The sequence below is a fragment of the Lingula anatina genome, chromosome 8 (assembly GCF_051362555.1).
Source record: "Lingula anatina isolate TDL-2025a chromosome 8, LinAna3.0, whole genome shotgun sequence".
Taxonomy (NCBI): Eukaryota; Metazoa; Brachiopoda; class Lingulata; order Lingulida; family Lingulidae; genus Lingula; species Lingula anatina.
The window spans coordinates 1332651-1349690 of record NC_141774.1 but is presented as its reverse complement, the minus strand read 5'-3'; the positions used below and the strand labels follow the sequence as shown (position 1 = coordinate 1349690).

Here is a 17040-nt window from a genome sequence, read left to right as displayed (position 1 = left end):
TCTGACGTTTTAAGATCCGTGAGTTGCGTAACATGCACTCAGAGGTCGCCGTAACACTGTTCAAACATCATTGGGCTTGTCACGTCGTCTTATCGCAATGACGTCTTGGGGAAAGTAGTCACGTTATACATCTCTTCCTCGTGGCTGACTTCAAGAGATTACCACGATTTTATTGCATGCGGCTTATTTGTTTATGTTAATTCAAAGATATTTGAATGATAATAATGAAAATAAGCTGCTTAATTGGCTTCCGAGATATTTATGATACGCGGAGTTTTTTCTGTGGCACTGTGTATCTATCTCACTTTGTTTTCCGACTGAGCCTGTCACACTATCTTTTATTATCCTTTATCTTTAATTATCAAATTACCCACCTCGCCCTATCTCACCTTTTTGTTAGTTTTTAACCTTCAGGTATAATTAAATCCAGTGCGCTGTTTACTTTTGGGCTTAAAATTTGTTTACAACTTACGAAAAATAGTGTTAAGTATATTATTAGATAGCGGTGGTTGTTAAATCTGGGGTTAACTAGTACATTTGATAATAGCTTGAGTTGCACAAGAGGAGCAGTAAGTGGATTTTGTGTAACTGTTTCGAGGCTTTGTTCTGTGCTTGTGGACATATTGTCCAAGTTCGTCATTTTCTTCTCCTTTCTCAGTCACTTTCATTGTCCTCACTATTTGTTAAGACGAGAACACAGAAAAAACATAAGCCAAAACTTAAACTAACATAGGCAAGTCATGTTAAGTACGTCGCTGCGACCCGACCATCATCATTAAAATAGTTTCACTGTAGTATGACGTCATTAAGTCGTAGTAAAAACCCCGCCTGGTAGTTTTGTTCAATACCACACAGCATTCAGCGAGCCGTCCCAATCGCCTATCGACCAAGGTGCTTAGTACGGAAATTCTCCAGAAATTTGAGCCTTGAATTTTTTATTTTTGTCGAAGAATCGGGGTATTATTACGACTTTTCACCTTAGTCTTTGACAGAGGGTTAGGGTCGCTTGCTTCAACAAAGTGGAGTCGCACAGCGGTTTTGTCACTAAGGTATAACGGCGGGTGGTAACGACAACAATAATAATAATATTTATACACAAATAGACTGGTCGTTAATTTCGCAATAATGTATTTGAGACCGGCCACTTCAGTTTTTGCACCTGTTATCACGTGCTACTCGAAAGGGGACAATATAATACATGTGACTGTACGTGTGGACTTTTGTCTTAGTATATCTGAGATAGGTCAACTACCTGTGCATGGTCTTAAATGCGATTAAAAACACTTAAGCCTTTGTTGGACATGATTGTTTTAATTTTAAATTTCAAATAAGGCATGATTGCGTAACATTTTCTTAGAAGTCGACGAAAGCGGTGATATTGGTAAACGGCACGGATAGAATTTTGATCAGTTCAAGGTTTTCATATTCGTATTCATCAGCATTTTATTCACTTATGCAAAATGATATCTCCATCTTTATCTACCTGTAGGCCCTATTTTACTACAATATATGCTTATTTTTTCATTCAAAGTTCGGTCACTGTGATTCCTGCACATGACATCGACATTGTTTGAATATTGTTACATGCACAGGAAGGCGAAATTGTAATATTGGAATCAAACTGTATTTAAAATCCCTGTCCCTCGTACCTCCACGCAATGACACAGGGACACATACGTAGGGCCTATACATGTCGCTGTCACAGTATTAAACACTGCTATTAAAACAGTTTTAGAGTGAAAACTCGTCACATGTATTACCATGAATCAAATATAAACAAGCAACCAAAACAATGGCGCGCTCATAAAAAAATAGTCTGACAATTTATTTATGCAGATTTACATGTATGTGTATATTTAGCCAGCTATAAGGTAATGTTCAATCGTCTCATTGTGACGGCAAGCACCGCCTCGTCTCAACTACTACATTTCAAAATGACCAGAGGAAAAAAGGTATTGCATCAGAAAATTCAATGAAAGAGACTTAGGATTCAACTCATAACGTAAAATAACAGCAGAGTGGCGCAGTGGAAGCGTGCGGGGCCCATAACCCCGAGGTCCTAGGATCGAAACCTAGCTCTGCTAGAATCAGTTTTGGTACGTTCCTTTTTTTTCCTGGCTATTCTAAACCTACTAATCATCACCAAAGTCGCTTTGAAGTATAAAGCATTTGGCATGTTGTTTGCATATAAAATTATTTAGACGGAGCGCGCAGACTTGACATGACGTACTGCTCTTTGATAAGAAAAATGCTTAAATTGTTTTTAAAATAGTAATGATAAAATACACCCTGCTTTTATAATTACGAGCAATTACTGATCACGAGAAGTTCACAACAGAAAATAATTTACCTGAATAAAAGAACCACCAGCATGGCCAACTGCATATACTGAGATATTTCAAGCCCCATGGCCATCATTAATATTTTCCAGCTGGTGAACTTTTTCATTTTCTTATCGTTTCATCGCGTCAGCTAAGACCCCATTCCCAGAGATTAGATCGATCCGACTAGATCGACCTAACTAACTTGGGGTTCACGCTAAATAGCTGCCAGTCGAGCAGGCACGAAAGTTAATTACCCCCTTACAGCTTGTAGAAGGCGGAACGGACATTTAATTCGGTTTATCTGACAGTAATCTAGTGAGACTACCCGCGGGGATAGATCGATCTAAAATCTAAAATCTAAGACAAACATGTCTAAACTGGTACGTTCCTTACTATGAGTACCCTCTACCAGGGCCAAAGGTTGATTTTTCACCAGATATTCACAGATAATGTCTCTGGTTAAATATCGTCAATCTTGTAAGTGTGGCTGGTGTAAAATGTGATAAAATATCTGTCGCCCCGGTAGAAGGAAGTTCCGCACAGCCCCGAAAACAAGGTGTTGCATCAAAAAATTCGTTGAATAAACTTAAAATACTGCCAAGTAATGTCTATGACAGCAGAGTGGCGCAGTGGAAGAGTGCGGGGCCCATAACCCCGAGGTCCTAGGATCGAAACCTAGCTCTGCTACTTTATCTATTAGTTATTTTTGTTTTCGGTTAATTTCACATCCTCAAAATATCACCAAAGCCGCTGTGAAGTATAGACCTGGGCCCCGTATCTCGAAAGCTTCGCTGTGTTGCGCACGTGCGCAAGCGTCTCGATTCCATAACTCGCCCATACTCGTCCCATATAATACATTGTAGCCTCTATTTGATATAGAGATTCGCAATACGCGATGCTTTCGAGATACGGGGCCCTGGGCTCCGTATCTCGAAAGGTTCCCTATGTTGCGCACGAGCGTTAGTGTCTCGATTCCATAACCGATTTTATTTCGAGATACGGGGCCATGGAATCGAGATACTTGCGCACGTGCGCAACATAGCGAACTTGCCGAGATACGGAGCCCAGCTCTGATGTATGCATATAAAATTATTTAGACGGTGTTGAGAAATATAGAGTGACGTACTGCTTACAGATTTGAAAAAAAAGCATTTCGGAAGGCTAATATAAAAGAAACAAAATCAAGATGAAGAGTGTCCTGTACATATTTTGCCAACAAGACAGTCATATTTCATTCAAATTGTTTTATTTATCTTTAATTTCAAATATGCACTTTGGGTCGCAATGTGCGTCGTGGTTGTCTATAATATTAGTCTTAAGTCATTGTTGTGCAAGGGAGCAAACGAGCAAACGAGTATAGATTTGTATAGTTGTTGTAAAGTTGTTATGACCAGTGAAGAGCCTGTAAAATGTAACGTATACACATTTTAGTGCTCAATAAAGATTGTATTATATAATATAATATAAAGATTATATTATATAACTAATAAATCACCTGAGTTGGAAAATAATCCAAAGTTATATTTTCTTTTTCAATATACGGTGCAATGCTAACACATTTTCCTATTGCAGACCTTAAAATGATAAATCTATTTAAATAAAAGTAATTAAAATAATAAATAATAAAAATAAAAAGATATTCCCTTTTGATATGTGCAGGAAGACATACATGTAACGGTTAAACTGAGAGAGTTCTATACGATATATAAAACACTGTGCATGGAGTAGAAAAGGCGAAAATGTTTTTTTTTTCGAGGAAAATTCTATCTACCTGGAAAATCCCGGATAGGATACCTTGATGTCTCATGGGTCCCACTGACGAGTGAAAATTTTCAGGCAATGGGACAGAAAGAAAATTCCAATATTCTGTTGACTTGCAATTATCTCAACAGTTTAAAGGGATAATAACTCTTCGTATGAGATCTATATTTCACAATAAAAAAAAATTGTGAACAATTCATACAAATATATTATATTCTGTTTTACCACATAAACGGTAGTTATAGCTATTATTCTGATATCTGAGCTTGTCATCTGACCATGTGACCTTCATTGATGGCTATACTCTGTTATAATCTCTTAAGAGATTTTTACAAAAAAAAAAGGTTTTTAGAAAAAAAACAGGGACTAACTTTGAATGTAAAAATGGATTCATTAACCATTGGTAAGCATGGGAAAATTGTTGTTTACTCTAGGAAAATTCATTTTTGGTTAGAACGAAGAGATATTATCCCTTTAACGACGTTGCAAGTTATACGCGACAAGATATGCATATACATGTATGGAGACACTTAGTACGAAAAAAAAAGGAATTGTTAAATGTAACAAAACTCATGTCATAATATAAATACATATACTTAGTAATGACATAACAACACTTAGTTATATTAATAATTTAAACCAATCATACGCTCAGTGGGTATTTCATAGCACTGGAAAATGGTCGTCATTTTCCATAATCAACTACAGGGAAGAGAGGCTTTGAGCGCATTTGAAACAAGTTGATCCGCGTACTAACTGATCCGCGGACGAAATATGGCCGATCCACATGAAACAGGAGCCTAGCAATTAAAATTCGGGATCGAGATTAAATCCGTTTAATGGCGAATGTGATGGCGGGGAAACCGCCAGGAGGTTAGTCGGCTTGCTTTTAAGAGGGGTCGGCCTTATTTAGTCGGCGGATCAGTTAGACAGCGGATCATCCGTTCTGAAGACGCTCTTTGACCTCAAAATACAACATACAGAGACGTAGTGTACAGTTCGTACGGTAATAAAAGAGGCTGGACGAGAGCGACGGACTAGTAAATGTTGGTGCTGCAAGTGTTACTGAGAAAAAAGTGCGATTTTTTCCGATTCGTAAGTTGCTAATAAGGTGTTGCTTAGAAGACTGTTAATGAAAATATAACACTTCATGAATTAGTTTTATACATAGTACAATATTAAGAATGCAGTAAAATTTCCTTTAGTCAACAGCTTAATATTGAAATAGTTTTACAGTACCTCCAATATTTCGATGTCTAACAGGACATCTTGATCAGGGGATGATATTGGAGGTAAAGCTGTTTCAATATTAAGCTGTTGACTGGAGAAAAAAAAATACCTCATTCTTATAACATTATACAGCTGTTGAAATTCTTCTCTGAATAGCAAAACATTGCTTCCCGGTTGTTTTTATCAACACAGTGCGTTGTCATGTAGTAGAGGCCCATACAATCACGTCTAATTGACTTGAGGGATAGATGATAGTCCTTTCATTTCAAATCATCTACCAACTGTATAGAAAACATAATGTAGGTATTAGTAGACGAGGGAGACTATGAAAACGAGTAGCCGCTGCGCCAGAGGCTTTCGAGCTCCCTAGATTTGCGACATTTGGTTTCCATTGCAGTGCCTCGTCGAACTCTTTATCGTTCATCTCGAAATTGGCACACCTTGGGATTTTACTGGGTACTGGGGGCATTTCTGACTGTTCCCCCTCCTGGAGGACCATAGCCATCCCTTCTACTGTGTGGACCTCTATGTGACAGTGAACAAACCACCAGCCTGGAAACAAGAAAACAATTATCTAGGTACAAATACTAAATTGGTCAAATAATTAATTATTTGAGATAACAAAAAACAATATTGGCCCCCCCCCCCTATTTCTATAATATTAATCAGAATTGATATAAAATTAACTAAATTAAAAATTAAATAAGACAACTATTTTGCCGATTAAATGACATCAAGTGAACCGTACTTTAAAAGTGATATTCTTTAAAACAGAGGCAACTTTAAAGGAGCTCTCAGCTGTCTGTTAAATCGTTTGGAACCGATCACTGTACGTTATCTGGTCACCACTTTACAGTATACTAGTATAGTTTTTATTTATTAACGTGTGATAGTATAGTTTTTATTTATTAACGTGCAATATAGTTATACAAATCAATCGGCCTCATGGGCCTACAAGTCACCGAACTTTGTACAAAAATCAGAAAAAAACATACCTGGGTTGTCCGCCCGGAAGCGAACCACCACGTACCCTCCTACCGGTACGACCACGGTATCCTTCAAGGGCGGGTCGATCACGTTTATCTCCGGAATCCACGGCTCCGCTGCCCCGACGCCACCTGCCCCGACGCCACCTGCTCCAACGTCACCTGCCCCGACGTCACTGGTGTTAGTGTTGGCGTTGGCGTTAACATCAGGCGGTCTAATTCGCCTGGCAGTGTTGTTCCATACTGTGTAGTCATCCCAGGTGGCATCGCTCCACTCAGCGCTGCTGCAGAAGGGGTCCTTACACCTGATATCGTCGGTGTCGGCCAGGAACCGGAAGTCGCTGTCGTATTGTGGGTAGCCTATCTTGAGCACGTGGAAGTGGTGGCCGTGAATGTGGACTGGATGAGCGGTTCCCGGCTGACCTGAAATATCGAACAAATATGTGAAATATATCGGACAAAGTCAGTCACGTAGGCCAGAACCGCTAAATCTCAGGCTTCGTTCACATGCAATGTCTATTTTCTAAAAATCTATTTTCTATTCGCGCTATCTTATGATCACGGTCTGTGCCCTGAATATCCCGCCGCGTAATTACTGGCAGCGCGAGCCAGTTACTTATAGTAACTTATAGTAACTGGCTCGCGCTGCCAGTAATTACGCCGCGGGATATTCAGGGCACAGACCGTGATCATAAGACATACCGCGAATAGAAAATAGAATTTAGAAAATAGACATTGCATGTGAATGAAGCCTCAGCTTACGCAGCTTATATTTCTTGCACGCCTACTGAAGCTGCTTAACGACAGTTTATTGCCCTCTAATAGCTTCAGTAGGCGTGACAGACATCAGGGCCGCTTAAGCTCAAAGCAATTTAGCGAGATGGAGATGGGTCGATCCTGCTATATCGATCTAGTTATGGGAATGGGGTCTAAGTACCTAGTTATTTCTTACTCCTTTATGTGTCTATTATTCCATGAAGCGAATGCAGAGAATGTCTCTTACCTTGCGTATTTATTAATGCTTAGAAACGAATGTCGAAAAATGTGGCTTACCTTACTTATTTATGAATGCTTTCAAACGAATGTAGACAATGTGTCTGACCTTAATTATGTGTGAATGCTATGAAACGAATGTAAACAATGTGTCTTACCTTACTTATTTATGAATGCTTTCAAACGAATGTAGACAATGTGTCTGACCTTAATTATGTGTGAATGCTATGAAACGAATGTAAACAATGTGTCTCACCTATCCCCATGTTCATTATGACGATCTGTATGACGTTGTTTAACTTCAGTTTCTCTGAATACGTACAGTAGCAATCTCCTGTACAGGGCTCATCACACTCATAGAGAGGATCCTGGTCCGGATACAACTAGAAACAAACATCAAAAGGCAACTTCAAACAATTAATGATCACGTTCATATCACAGCATATGTGAAGTGTGTATTGGCCGCTGCTTCACAAAAAAACTTAAGTCAGGTTCCCCAGCTAAGAACTTAATTACCAAGGTTACGAGGTCACATGGGCACATTTTACCCTATCAGGAGCAGTGTTACAGAATTCTCATGGAAATCCTAGTCGTCTAAACCAGTAAACTGACTTAATTTTTTTTTTTTTTTTTTTTTTTTTGTGAAACTGGGGCCTGGCTTGATTGTGACTCCAACGGTTTGTTTAAAGCCTAAAACGTCATTAGTAAATGAGAAAAAAATCGCGCATGTTTGACCAATTTCCCTCGAACTATGTCGGTCTATAAAACATGTATGTCCAGTCTATTGTATAATGTTCTATTCTATTGTCGTCTAAATGTCAAGGAGATAACTTTACCTGCGGGGGAACCCTTGGGAAGCGAAACAAATGGCCGTTGATTGATGATCGCACTGCGTTGGAACCTGTCGTCACAAAACTGAGATACTGAGAATGCATTTTTTAAAAATTAAAATGTAAGCAAATATTTCAAAGTAGACGTGAAGTGCAATTTACTACTTTACACTAGTATGTGCATTATATCTTTTTTATACAGTTGTCTTTTATTCTTTTTTTAAAATCTAATTTACTAATTCTGTGTAACAGCCTAACAAGAATGTTAATTAAACTCTTTTTGCTACATTTGGATCAGATTAGCTGAAGTGGAGGGCATCGGTCCAAAAGTTTACAAATACGTCATTGCAGCAACTTACCTGAGAAATGAAAGTTGAGGAATATCTGTTGGAAGTCGTCATCAGAGGTAGGCATGGGAACAGGGTACCTGTCAATAATGCTGCCGAGAGCTTTGGTCCGGCTTATTGGGATACAGGTGTAATAATTGCCTCCCACGGGTCGGTAGTCCCTGTGTAAACAGACGTGTAGATCGCTTCTTTAACCAATAATCCTGGATATCGCAGGAGGCTAAGACGGCGGCAATGCCTTCTTCTCTCTTTCTCCTCTCTCTCTTTCTCCTCTCTCTCTCTCACTCAAACACGCACACACCCATACATGTACTCTAATGCTCTTGCTAACACACACACACACACACACACACACACACACACACGAGTGCGCGCGCTAGCACACACTCACACGCACATGCGAAATGGTTCGTTTCCTAATATATTTTATCACACTTCCGGATTGCTTTAAGACATGAACTAGCAAAGGCATTTGTTAGTTAATAGCTAAATGGTTTAATAATTCCCATTTCTCCGCGTCGAACACAGTTGGTACATTGTAGAAGCATGCAGTTAAAGAATAACAGTTTGAGAATTCCTCACCTAAAAGGACAGTTGAGCACCTCACATGGGTTGGACTGGGGGCATTGCTTGGGTGTGGTGAACGGCTTCGCTCTGCTGGGACTTCCTTCATACTTCAGAATTGCCCAGCCTGTTTTGGGATTGATAATTGGTTTTAACTGCGATGAAATAAATGAAATCACATAAAATCGATGTATTTCTGGGAGGATGTAGCTGTAGTTTTAGTTGAATTAGATTCCAAATTCATCGATTAATGGCATGTACGCGTCACTGTAGAAAACTCAAGAAGCACATGCAGGTCGCCTGCGCAGTTGGAATTTCCATTACCAATGTAAATTCTTTACCACCTGAATAATTGTCTGTTCTTTTAATTTTGTCATTATTTATGAAAATGAGAGGCCTTAACTGACGTAGGGTATTACGTCATATGACGTCATAGATACATGTACTCACCTGGTCTGCTTCTTCCAAAGACTCAACTCTTATCCAGAAATGTCCGTCATTGACGGGTTGTATGGGATGCTCCCTGTATTGGTCAGTGGCGACCTCTATATCATATCTCTCGCCAGTGTGGATTATGAGATAATCTACCACCTCCATGTCTTGTATACGATTACCGTCCAGGGCTTCTACTGTCATTGAATGCTGGAAGAACATTAAGAAATGTTGAGGAGAATTGTTAATTAGGGTGGTAATTGGGTCATAAATAAAAATTATGAAATACAAGCCGAAAAACTTACGGTAAGCTAACGGTATGAAAGCTTTTCGGCTTTTGTTTAATAATTATCATTTATTAAGAATAGGTATTTTACAAGGCGAACATGATGTCAGGATCGTTTGAAAAATAGTTTTCTCTTCAAGAAACGGAGGTGTATAAACTGCTAGACTACAGACGCACGTGCTACAGTTGCCTCATTCATTAAAGCCGTCTTGTGGAACACGGAAATTGGAGTGAAAATAACTTGGAGTTTAAGGGCGTATCCCCAGAGCTTTTAGATCGATCTATCCCCGCGGGGAGTCTCCCTATATTACTGTCAGATAATCCGGCTTAAATTTCCGTCCCGCCTATTACAAGCTGTAAGGGGGTAATTAACTTAGGGAGTTAGGTTGATCTAAAGTAGATCGATCTAATTTTTTGGGAATGGGATCTAACTGTTGCCTGGGTGAACTACATGCACTATAACATATACCGGCCATTCAGAATAGAAGATCCGAGAATTTACAGCGCGTGTGGAGGTGGGAGGACCGTTAGCGGACCGCCATATTTGATCCAAGGAACAATAAATCCTCGGATCTTGTGCTCTGAATGGTCTCCTAGTTGAAAGGAATGTGATCCCTTACGCTGTCAATGGATACCCGGAGAGAATACTGGGCGGCACCATTGATGATCCGAATTCGTATTTTCTTATGTCTGGGGACAACGAATTCCTCCAGTCTGTTGTTACAACGGTAACCACCCACCGTCACATCTCTAGTGGCATCGCACACGGTGCCTGCAAATATAGAGACCATATATATATGCTATGTGATCTGTACTGGTTCCTACCTTGATGACGTCACCAGTTCAGCCAGATGCGTGCGTCCATTGTGACCGCCATTCGCGTGAAAAATCAGACTGTTACAAAATGATATGTTTTTTAAGATTAAATCGCTATTTTAATGTGTTTATAGCACCCTAGCTGTCTTGTTAGGTCTTACATGTAAGATATACTGTTTACAAAATTGATAAATAAATAAATCAGCTATCAATTATACATTAGTACTGTCTTTGCTGGCATGCATTTTATATAAATCTCCCCAAAACCCATATTTTTTTTCATTTGAAAATAATAAGCAAAAAATGTCCTAGTAAAACACAGAAATACTCTATTTAGCAGGTGCCTTTTTCAAGACACGTGTTCGGAATGGTGATGCGGCCAAGCGAGCACACGTGAAAAAAGATCACAACACACACTAACATGTAAAAGCATAACTAGTACTATTGCAACATTGCAAAACACAAAAACGCACAACGCACACAAAAAAAGGGGTACTCAATAAAACAAAATCACCAACAGTTCCTTTTCCATTGACCAGAATGTAAACTGCACAATTGCAACGCATATGCAAAACACATACAGCAAGTACACAACAAAAACACACACACGTGTAAACACTAGGGGTACCAAATAGAAAAAAATACTGAAAAACAGGGAAAAGGTTGTGTAACTTTAAAAAATAGTCTGACCAAGCTGATTTTCGAACTCGACCTGTATTTTAGTAAGATTGGTCACTCCTGTGAGTTTCAAGACAATAGGCTTATCGGTTTCCCTTGAAATGTGTTATCAGTGTTGTATATATGCTAAAAAAGAAAAAAACAGAACAGCTTTAAAGAATAGCCCAATCATGCTGATTTTTGAACTTGACCCGCGTTTTATGAATACGCTTCAGTTCTGTAAGTTTCAAGCCAAAAGGTAAAACGTGTTTCCACTTATCGTGTTATCAGTGTTATCGGCGACGACGGCGACAACAGGCACAGGTGACGGCAATTTGTACAGACACATCTGTGTTTGTACATAAAAATCGATCACCAACTTAATGTACACACACAAATATAAGTAAACATGAGCTGGGGTTCATGTACCGCCAGGGCTCCCAAATCAAAGCTATGGCCAACACTTCCTTTCCATTGCCCACAGTGGTCAATGCACAATTGCAGCACATGTACAAAACACATACCGCATTACATAACACACTTTTGTGAACACACACTACAGTGCCTCCAGGGTTACCAAAAAAAAAAAAAACGGCAACACTATAGACCTCTACCTTTTCCATTGATGAGAATGGACTGCACTGGCCACACTCCTATGTCCGTCCCATCGTGCTGCTTGGTTTGATAAAAACAAGATGATGATGGTGTAAAACTGTCCGAACTCTGCAAGAAGGGTGCAAAGCGTTCCAGTTCCCAAATGACACTGGAAGACATGGTGGAGGTGTCTGTGGAGAACCAGTCACTCAGCATCAGTGTCATGTCTGTCTCTTTCCTTGCCTAGAGGGAAAAATCGGGTTAAAGTTGGAACTTATTTCCAAATCTTTTAAGATTTAAAAATCTGATACTATTGGGTAAATTTTTTAAATATGTCGTGAAAGATCAGGCTGACTTTGGGCAATGTCCGGAATCTATCGAAACAAGCCGCTCCAGTATTCTGAAATATTTCATTGTCACTACAGTTAAGTTTCCATGGACGTTTAACGATAAGGTCGCTTCTGGGTAAAATTATATTTAGGTGCATAAAGATTTCATAGTAAAAGTTCCACTTTTTCAGAAAAAAGAACCACCCTTTGGAAATTACAATGTATGCAGTTCAATCTTTTGCTCAATCGGTTGAATTAAGCCGAGATTAAATTACAGTGACCCTGCAGGGACGACGCGTGGGAAGGCGCGTGAAAGACGGAGAGACCATTACAGGATTAAGCGGTCTTCCCTTCATGTAGGTCCGCCATATTTGGGTCGTGGCCTAGCTAGCCCTCGGCTCTTCTCATTTTAAATGGGACCTATGATGTCTCACCCTAGTTCTTTCTTCCTCAGGGTCAATGACGATCAGTGCTCCATACAGCCCGTCTGTCCTCATACTTCCCAGGTGGGCGTGGTACCAGTGTGTCCCTGGGGGGTACGCCACAAACCTGTGAACAGTTTATATTAACAAGCATTTTCTGAACAGTTAAGTGCCATAATTTGTATCTATCAGTTTGATTATACGTATTATGTAAAGATTGTCTAATTGGCGTGATATTACGATTTTTTATCGTAACGTTATTAAAATCGTAATTTGTAAACGTACTAGTTATCAGTAAAGTATTATATTTTGTAAAACTATACTTCACTAAAACAAATGCTCTCTCTCTCTCTCTCTCTCTCTCCTTCATAAGCTTTGGATAGAGGTATACCGACCGAAAGCAGTTTCTACCTCAGCATTGTGGCACATACGTACACACATACATATAGCTATTTTGGGCACAAACAGATAGCTATGTAAAAAATCAGAAACGTGCCATATGGGATTATTTTCTCATCAATATGGGGCACAAAGCAGGGGCAGATTTAGGCCATCTTCTGGGTCTTCCGGAAGGCGGTCAGATTTTCAAGTTTACATTGACGGGTATCTAATTTTTTCTGTAAAAAGACGGTCAAAAAATGGAGGATGGATCAACAAATATAATTTGGAAGACTCTCAGAAAATATCTCTGGATCCGCCCCTGCAAAGGGCTACGGGTACAAATTCCTTCGAGCATCGGAGAATATCCACCCCCTGCCTCCACCTCCAATAGTAGTGTAAGTGGCCAAGTCTTTGCTTTCCTCTACTCTTGTCCAATTTTTGATATTCCCCTGCGTCCCCTTTCAATCTAATCGCAAACTTCAGTGCTCTGGGCTCCGTATCTCGAAAGGTTCGCTATGTTGCGCACGTGCGCAAGAGTCTCGATTCCATAATCGATTCTACTTCGAGATACGGGGCCATGGAGTCAAGACACTTGCGCACGTGCGCAACATAGCGAACCTTTCGAGATACGGAGCCCTGTTTGTTCATTCGCTCGTGAACGTAATGCAGGAATCGGATTTATTACTAGTTTCTCAACATGATTTTATCCTACACTAGGTACAAATAATCAGTGTGTGTATCAGCGCTTCTCATTTGTCACTGAAATCAACAAAAAATAATACACCAAAGAATTTCATTGGATATTGATGTACCTATAGACGAATGTCTCCCCAGGGTTGATTGCGCATTGGGTTATGCGGGCCACGCCGTCCATGTATGGCGTGTTTCTCTGCACGATGCCATGCCAATGGATGGACACGCCCTCTTCTTCTAGATTGTTAGTTACACTGATAATCAACTGAAATAAATTAGTCAATATTCAGGGGCGGATCCAGGATTATTTGAGGGGGACGGGGGGAGGGGGGTCCGGAAATACAGGCATCGGATGCAAAGCCGACCATCGACCCCTCGGTGTGGAGTTCGGGACCTGCTCAAGGACCGCAAATTTTTTTGTTGTTGTTTTGGAGGGCAAGCGGTGCCCTTTGGTATGGCTCAGAACTAATGTTCAGCTAGTCAAAATTCTAATAACAAGAGGGGAATATGGGAATATTGGTGTGATCTGACCCCCCCCCCCCCCCCCCGTCTTAATCCACTGAATATCCAAGTCGACTTCTGTAAAATATTATCATGAAAACAGTCCTAAAATAATACAATACAAAAAGGACACCAAATAGTTCTTTATTAAAGAAAAATAAACTCTTCTGAAAGCATGGTCTACACGGGTTACAATTAAAAAATGATCATTCCATTGTCATGAGGTGACGTTATAATATATAAATAAACATTACAATATACTCAGTACATGTACCTGTGTCCCGTTATACGCAACTATTGTCTCCCCTGGAAACTGACCGTTGATGGTGTAAATTCTACGGTAGCTTCCGTCTGCCATTATGACGTCATCAAGATCTGGAGAGATACAACAAGAAGCCAATATGAGGTCTCAATAAAATGAAAATGAAAATGTCGTCCAGATCGGGAGAAATACAGTAAGAAAACAATATCAGCTATACTGGGCATCAATAAAATGTCCATGTTGTCAAGATCTGGAGAAAAAAAGCAATAAACATGATGAAATACACGTGCTTTAATATAAAAACATCGGAGCAAAATCGGCTGCCGTCTATTAAAATGTAACTATGCACCTTTTGAAAAAAAAAGCAAAGAGATTACGACTGTTATAGTCTTGATATTCCTCCTCAATTGAAGTAGACCTTAAAAAAAGTAAAATTTTTGGTCTAGAATTAACAACTGCTTTCACTTTTGCGGCCCAAAGTCTACACAATATCCAGGTTACCTACGAATAGCAAAATCCGCTCTAAGCCACAAGGACAAAAGGTGCAAAAATGTCGACTGCATTGTTACTGATGCTTCGTTCTGACCTCATTTTTTTCCATTGATTTTTATAGAAAGGGACCCTAGACCGCCTCACCTGAACCACGCCAATTGTTATGTCAATGTGGCAGCTTTTTCAGTGCACTGTGCCCACTAAATCATATCTCTACCATTCAATATAGTCATCTCACCCGCATACAAAAGATGAATACCTGGCGAATATTTTACCCATCCCATCACTTGCATTGGCCATTCTATCTATTTTGAACAGCGCTGTTGCAGGGGCGTAACCAGGGTCCCGTATCTCGAAAGCATCGCGTATTGCGAATCGCTATATCACATAGAGGCTACAATGTATTATATGGGACGAGTATGGGAGAGTTATGGAATCGAGATGCTTGCCCACGGCTGCAATGCGCGATGATTTTGAGATACGGGGCCCAGACCTTTTAAAATTGTACGCACAGATTTTCAAAATTCCCAGGTACAGCTAAATGTAGACTTACGCAACAGATGAAGGGAAGTTTAGATTATATGTGCCAAAAATAATATCTCAGTTTTCACCGTTTATAAAATAATAACTTAAAGTTTAAAATATTCCCACAGTATAATTAAGTTCCAGTATATTATTTCATCCAGAACCAACGCTTTTTTCAGGATTGGGGTACAGGCCATCCATAATTGCCATCTGTATCTTACTTCAAAATTTTAGGACGTCAAACTTTTCCAAGTACCGTGAGCGGGGGTTGGAAAAAAATTAAAGATATAATAAATTTCATTGGGAAGGAGGGTTAAAAAATATAATAAATTTCACGCTCTTTCGCGAACGAATACTGTGTATCTAGTTTCAATGTGAACAAAACAGATAACTGATGTGCAATGTAGCAGACCCCTGTATCTGCCCAGTTAATAAGCGCTATAGTGTCGGTGTGAAGCACTTCGATTAAGACCAACCCAGTCTGACTTAAAAAGCTACCATTTTATTTTAATTCTGCAGGCCCCCGGTCGTATTTTACCTGTATAAACAACTGTATCAAATATTCTGGGCGTGGTGGTTAAAAATGGTGTTCTTAATTAACCGGTGCAATTTCTGCGCCGTACAAACAAGTCCCAGGGCGACACTCACCAGACTCAGACATCGAGATATTTGAACAGTTATATTGCTCCCCGTAGAAATACTGGTCAGGTTTAGCATCAGTCTTAAAGACGGGTTTCCCGGTGTTTCTTCTCTCGTTGTACCACACCCCTGTCATACGGTAGTCGATGGTAAAGTTATAGACACACTTGCTGGGGATTTGGTCACCTCGACGCTCACATTCGGGTTTAAATGCAACATTGTGGTTGTAACCTGCCTCAGTTACCTTAAAGATCTGTACTGTTAAAAGAACGCCGAAAAGTAAAAATACAACCGACATTTTATCCGCCATTTTTACACCTGTAGGAGTCGCCGCTATTGTTGATCGGATTTCAGTTCTTGGAATTGGGTCATAACTGCGAAAAAACGCACTGCGACCTCGAACACATTACACGTTGTTGTTTCTCACAATACCCTCACGAGGTGAAATAAAAACAAAACGCTGCTGCTGAAAATCGTGCCAGAATGATAAAAAAAAACGTGATAAAGACGCCGGTTACAGCAAAGCCTTTCCGACAAAGAAATATCAACAATATATGGATAGAAGGTTGTTTTTCAATAACCCTTAATGTATCCTTCCGTCTCCCCCCTTTAGATGCACTATTGACAACAATGGGGCATTTCAACTCCTCGCCCGTTTGTTGCACTAACCTGAATTATTAAATATAGATGTTTGTCGCATTACACATTTATGGGTAATGATTTAGCTGTTGTCCTAGCATTAACAACGGCATACAAAGAGAAATACTGTTCTGCGACTCTCGCATTATACCTGCACACCTAACACAGGGCTGATGTTTTCTGCTGGCTTTCATCAAACGCCACTGGATGCATAGAGGCTCAGCAGCCGCGTTGCTGGTGGTGTGTGTGCTTGTGCCTCCCCCCCCCCCCCCCCCCCCACACACACACACGTTTCTACCATGCTTTAAGCGCAGGAAGCAGAGGGGCTAAGTCTAAT

The 17040-nt window shown here is 40.0% G+C and overlaps 1 protein-coding gene and 1 non-coding gene across 3 annotated transcripts; one reads left to right on the top strand and one right to left on the bottom strand.

Annotated features, from left to right (window-relative positions):
- The first annotated feature begins 2012 nt into the window (after positions 1-2012).
- Positions 2013-2084, top strand: Trnam-cau (transfer RNA methionine (anticodon CAU)). The gene has a single exon. It is a non-coding gene; the product is annotated as a tRNA-Met (tRNA).
- A 1736-nt stretch (positions 2085-3820) lies between these two features.
- Positions 3821-16444, bottom strand: LOC106155452 (uncharacterized). 2 transcript variants are annotated; one of them, XM_086994324.1, is made up of 14 exons: positions 16074-16444; positions 14421-14521; positions 13765-13910; positions 12584-12698; positions 11841-12063; positions 10374-10525; positions 9486-9677; positions 9054-9190; positions 8484-8632; positions 8131-8195; positions 7551-7677; positions 6464-6724; positions 6311-6418; positions 3821-5867 (listed from the first exon to the last, which is right to left on the bottom strand). In XM_086994324.1, the coding sequence occupies exons 1-14, from the start codon at positions 16372-16374 to the stop codon at positions 5590-5592; spliced, it is 2355 nt and encodes a 784-aa protein (XP_086850450.1). In that variant the 5' UTR covers positions 16375-16444; the 3' UTR covers positions 3821-5589. The 2 variants fall into 2 exon arrangements, with proteins under 2 accessions (XP_086850450.1, XP_013385769.2); XM_013530315.2 differs by having other exon boundaries at positions 6311-6724; positions 16074-16442.
- Positions 16445-17040: the final 596 nt, after the last annotated feature.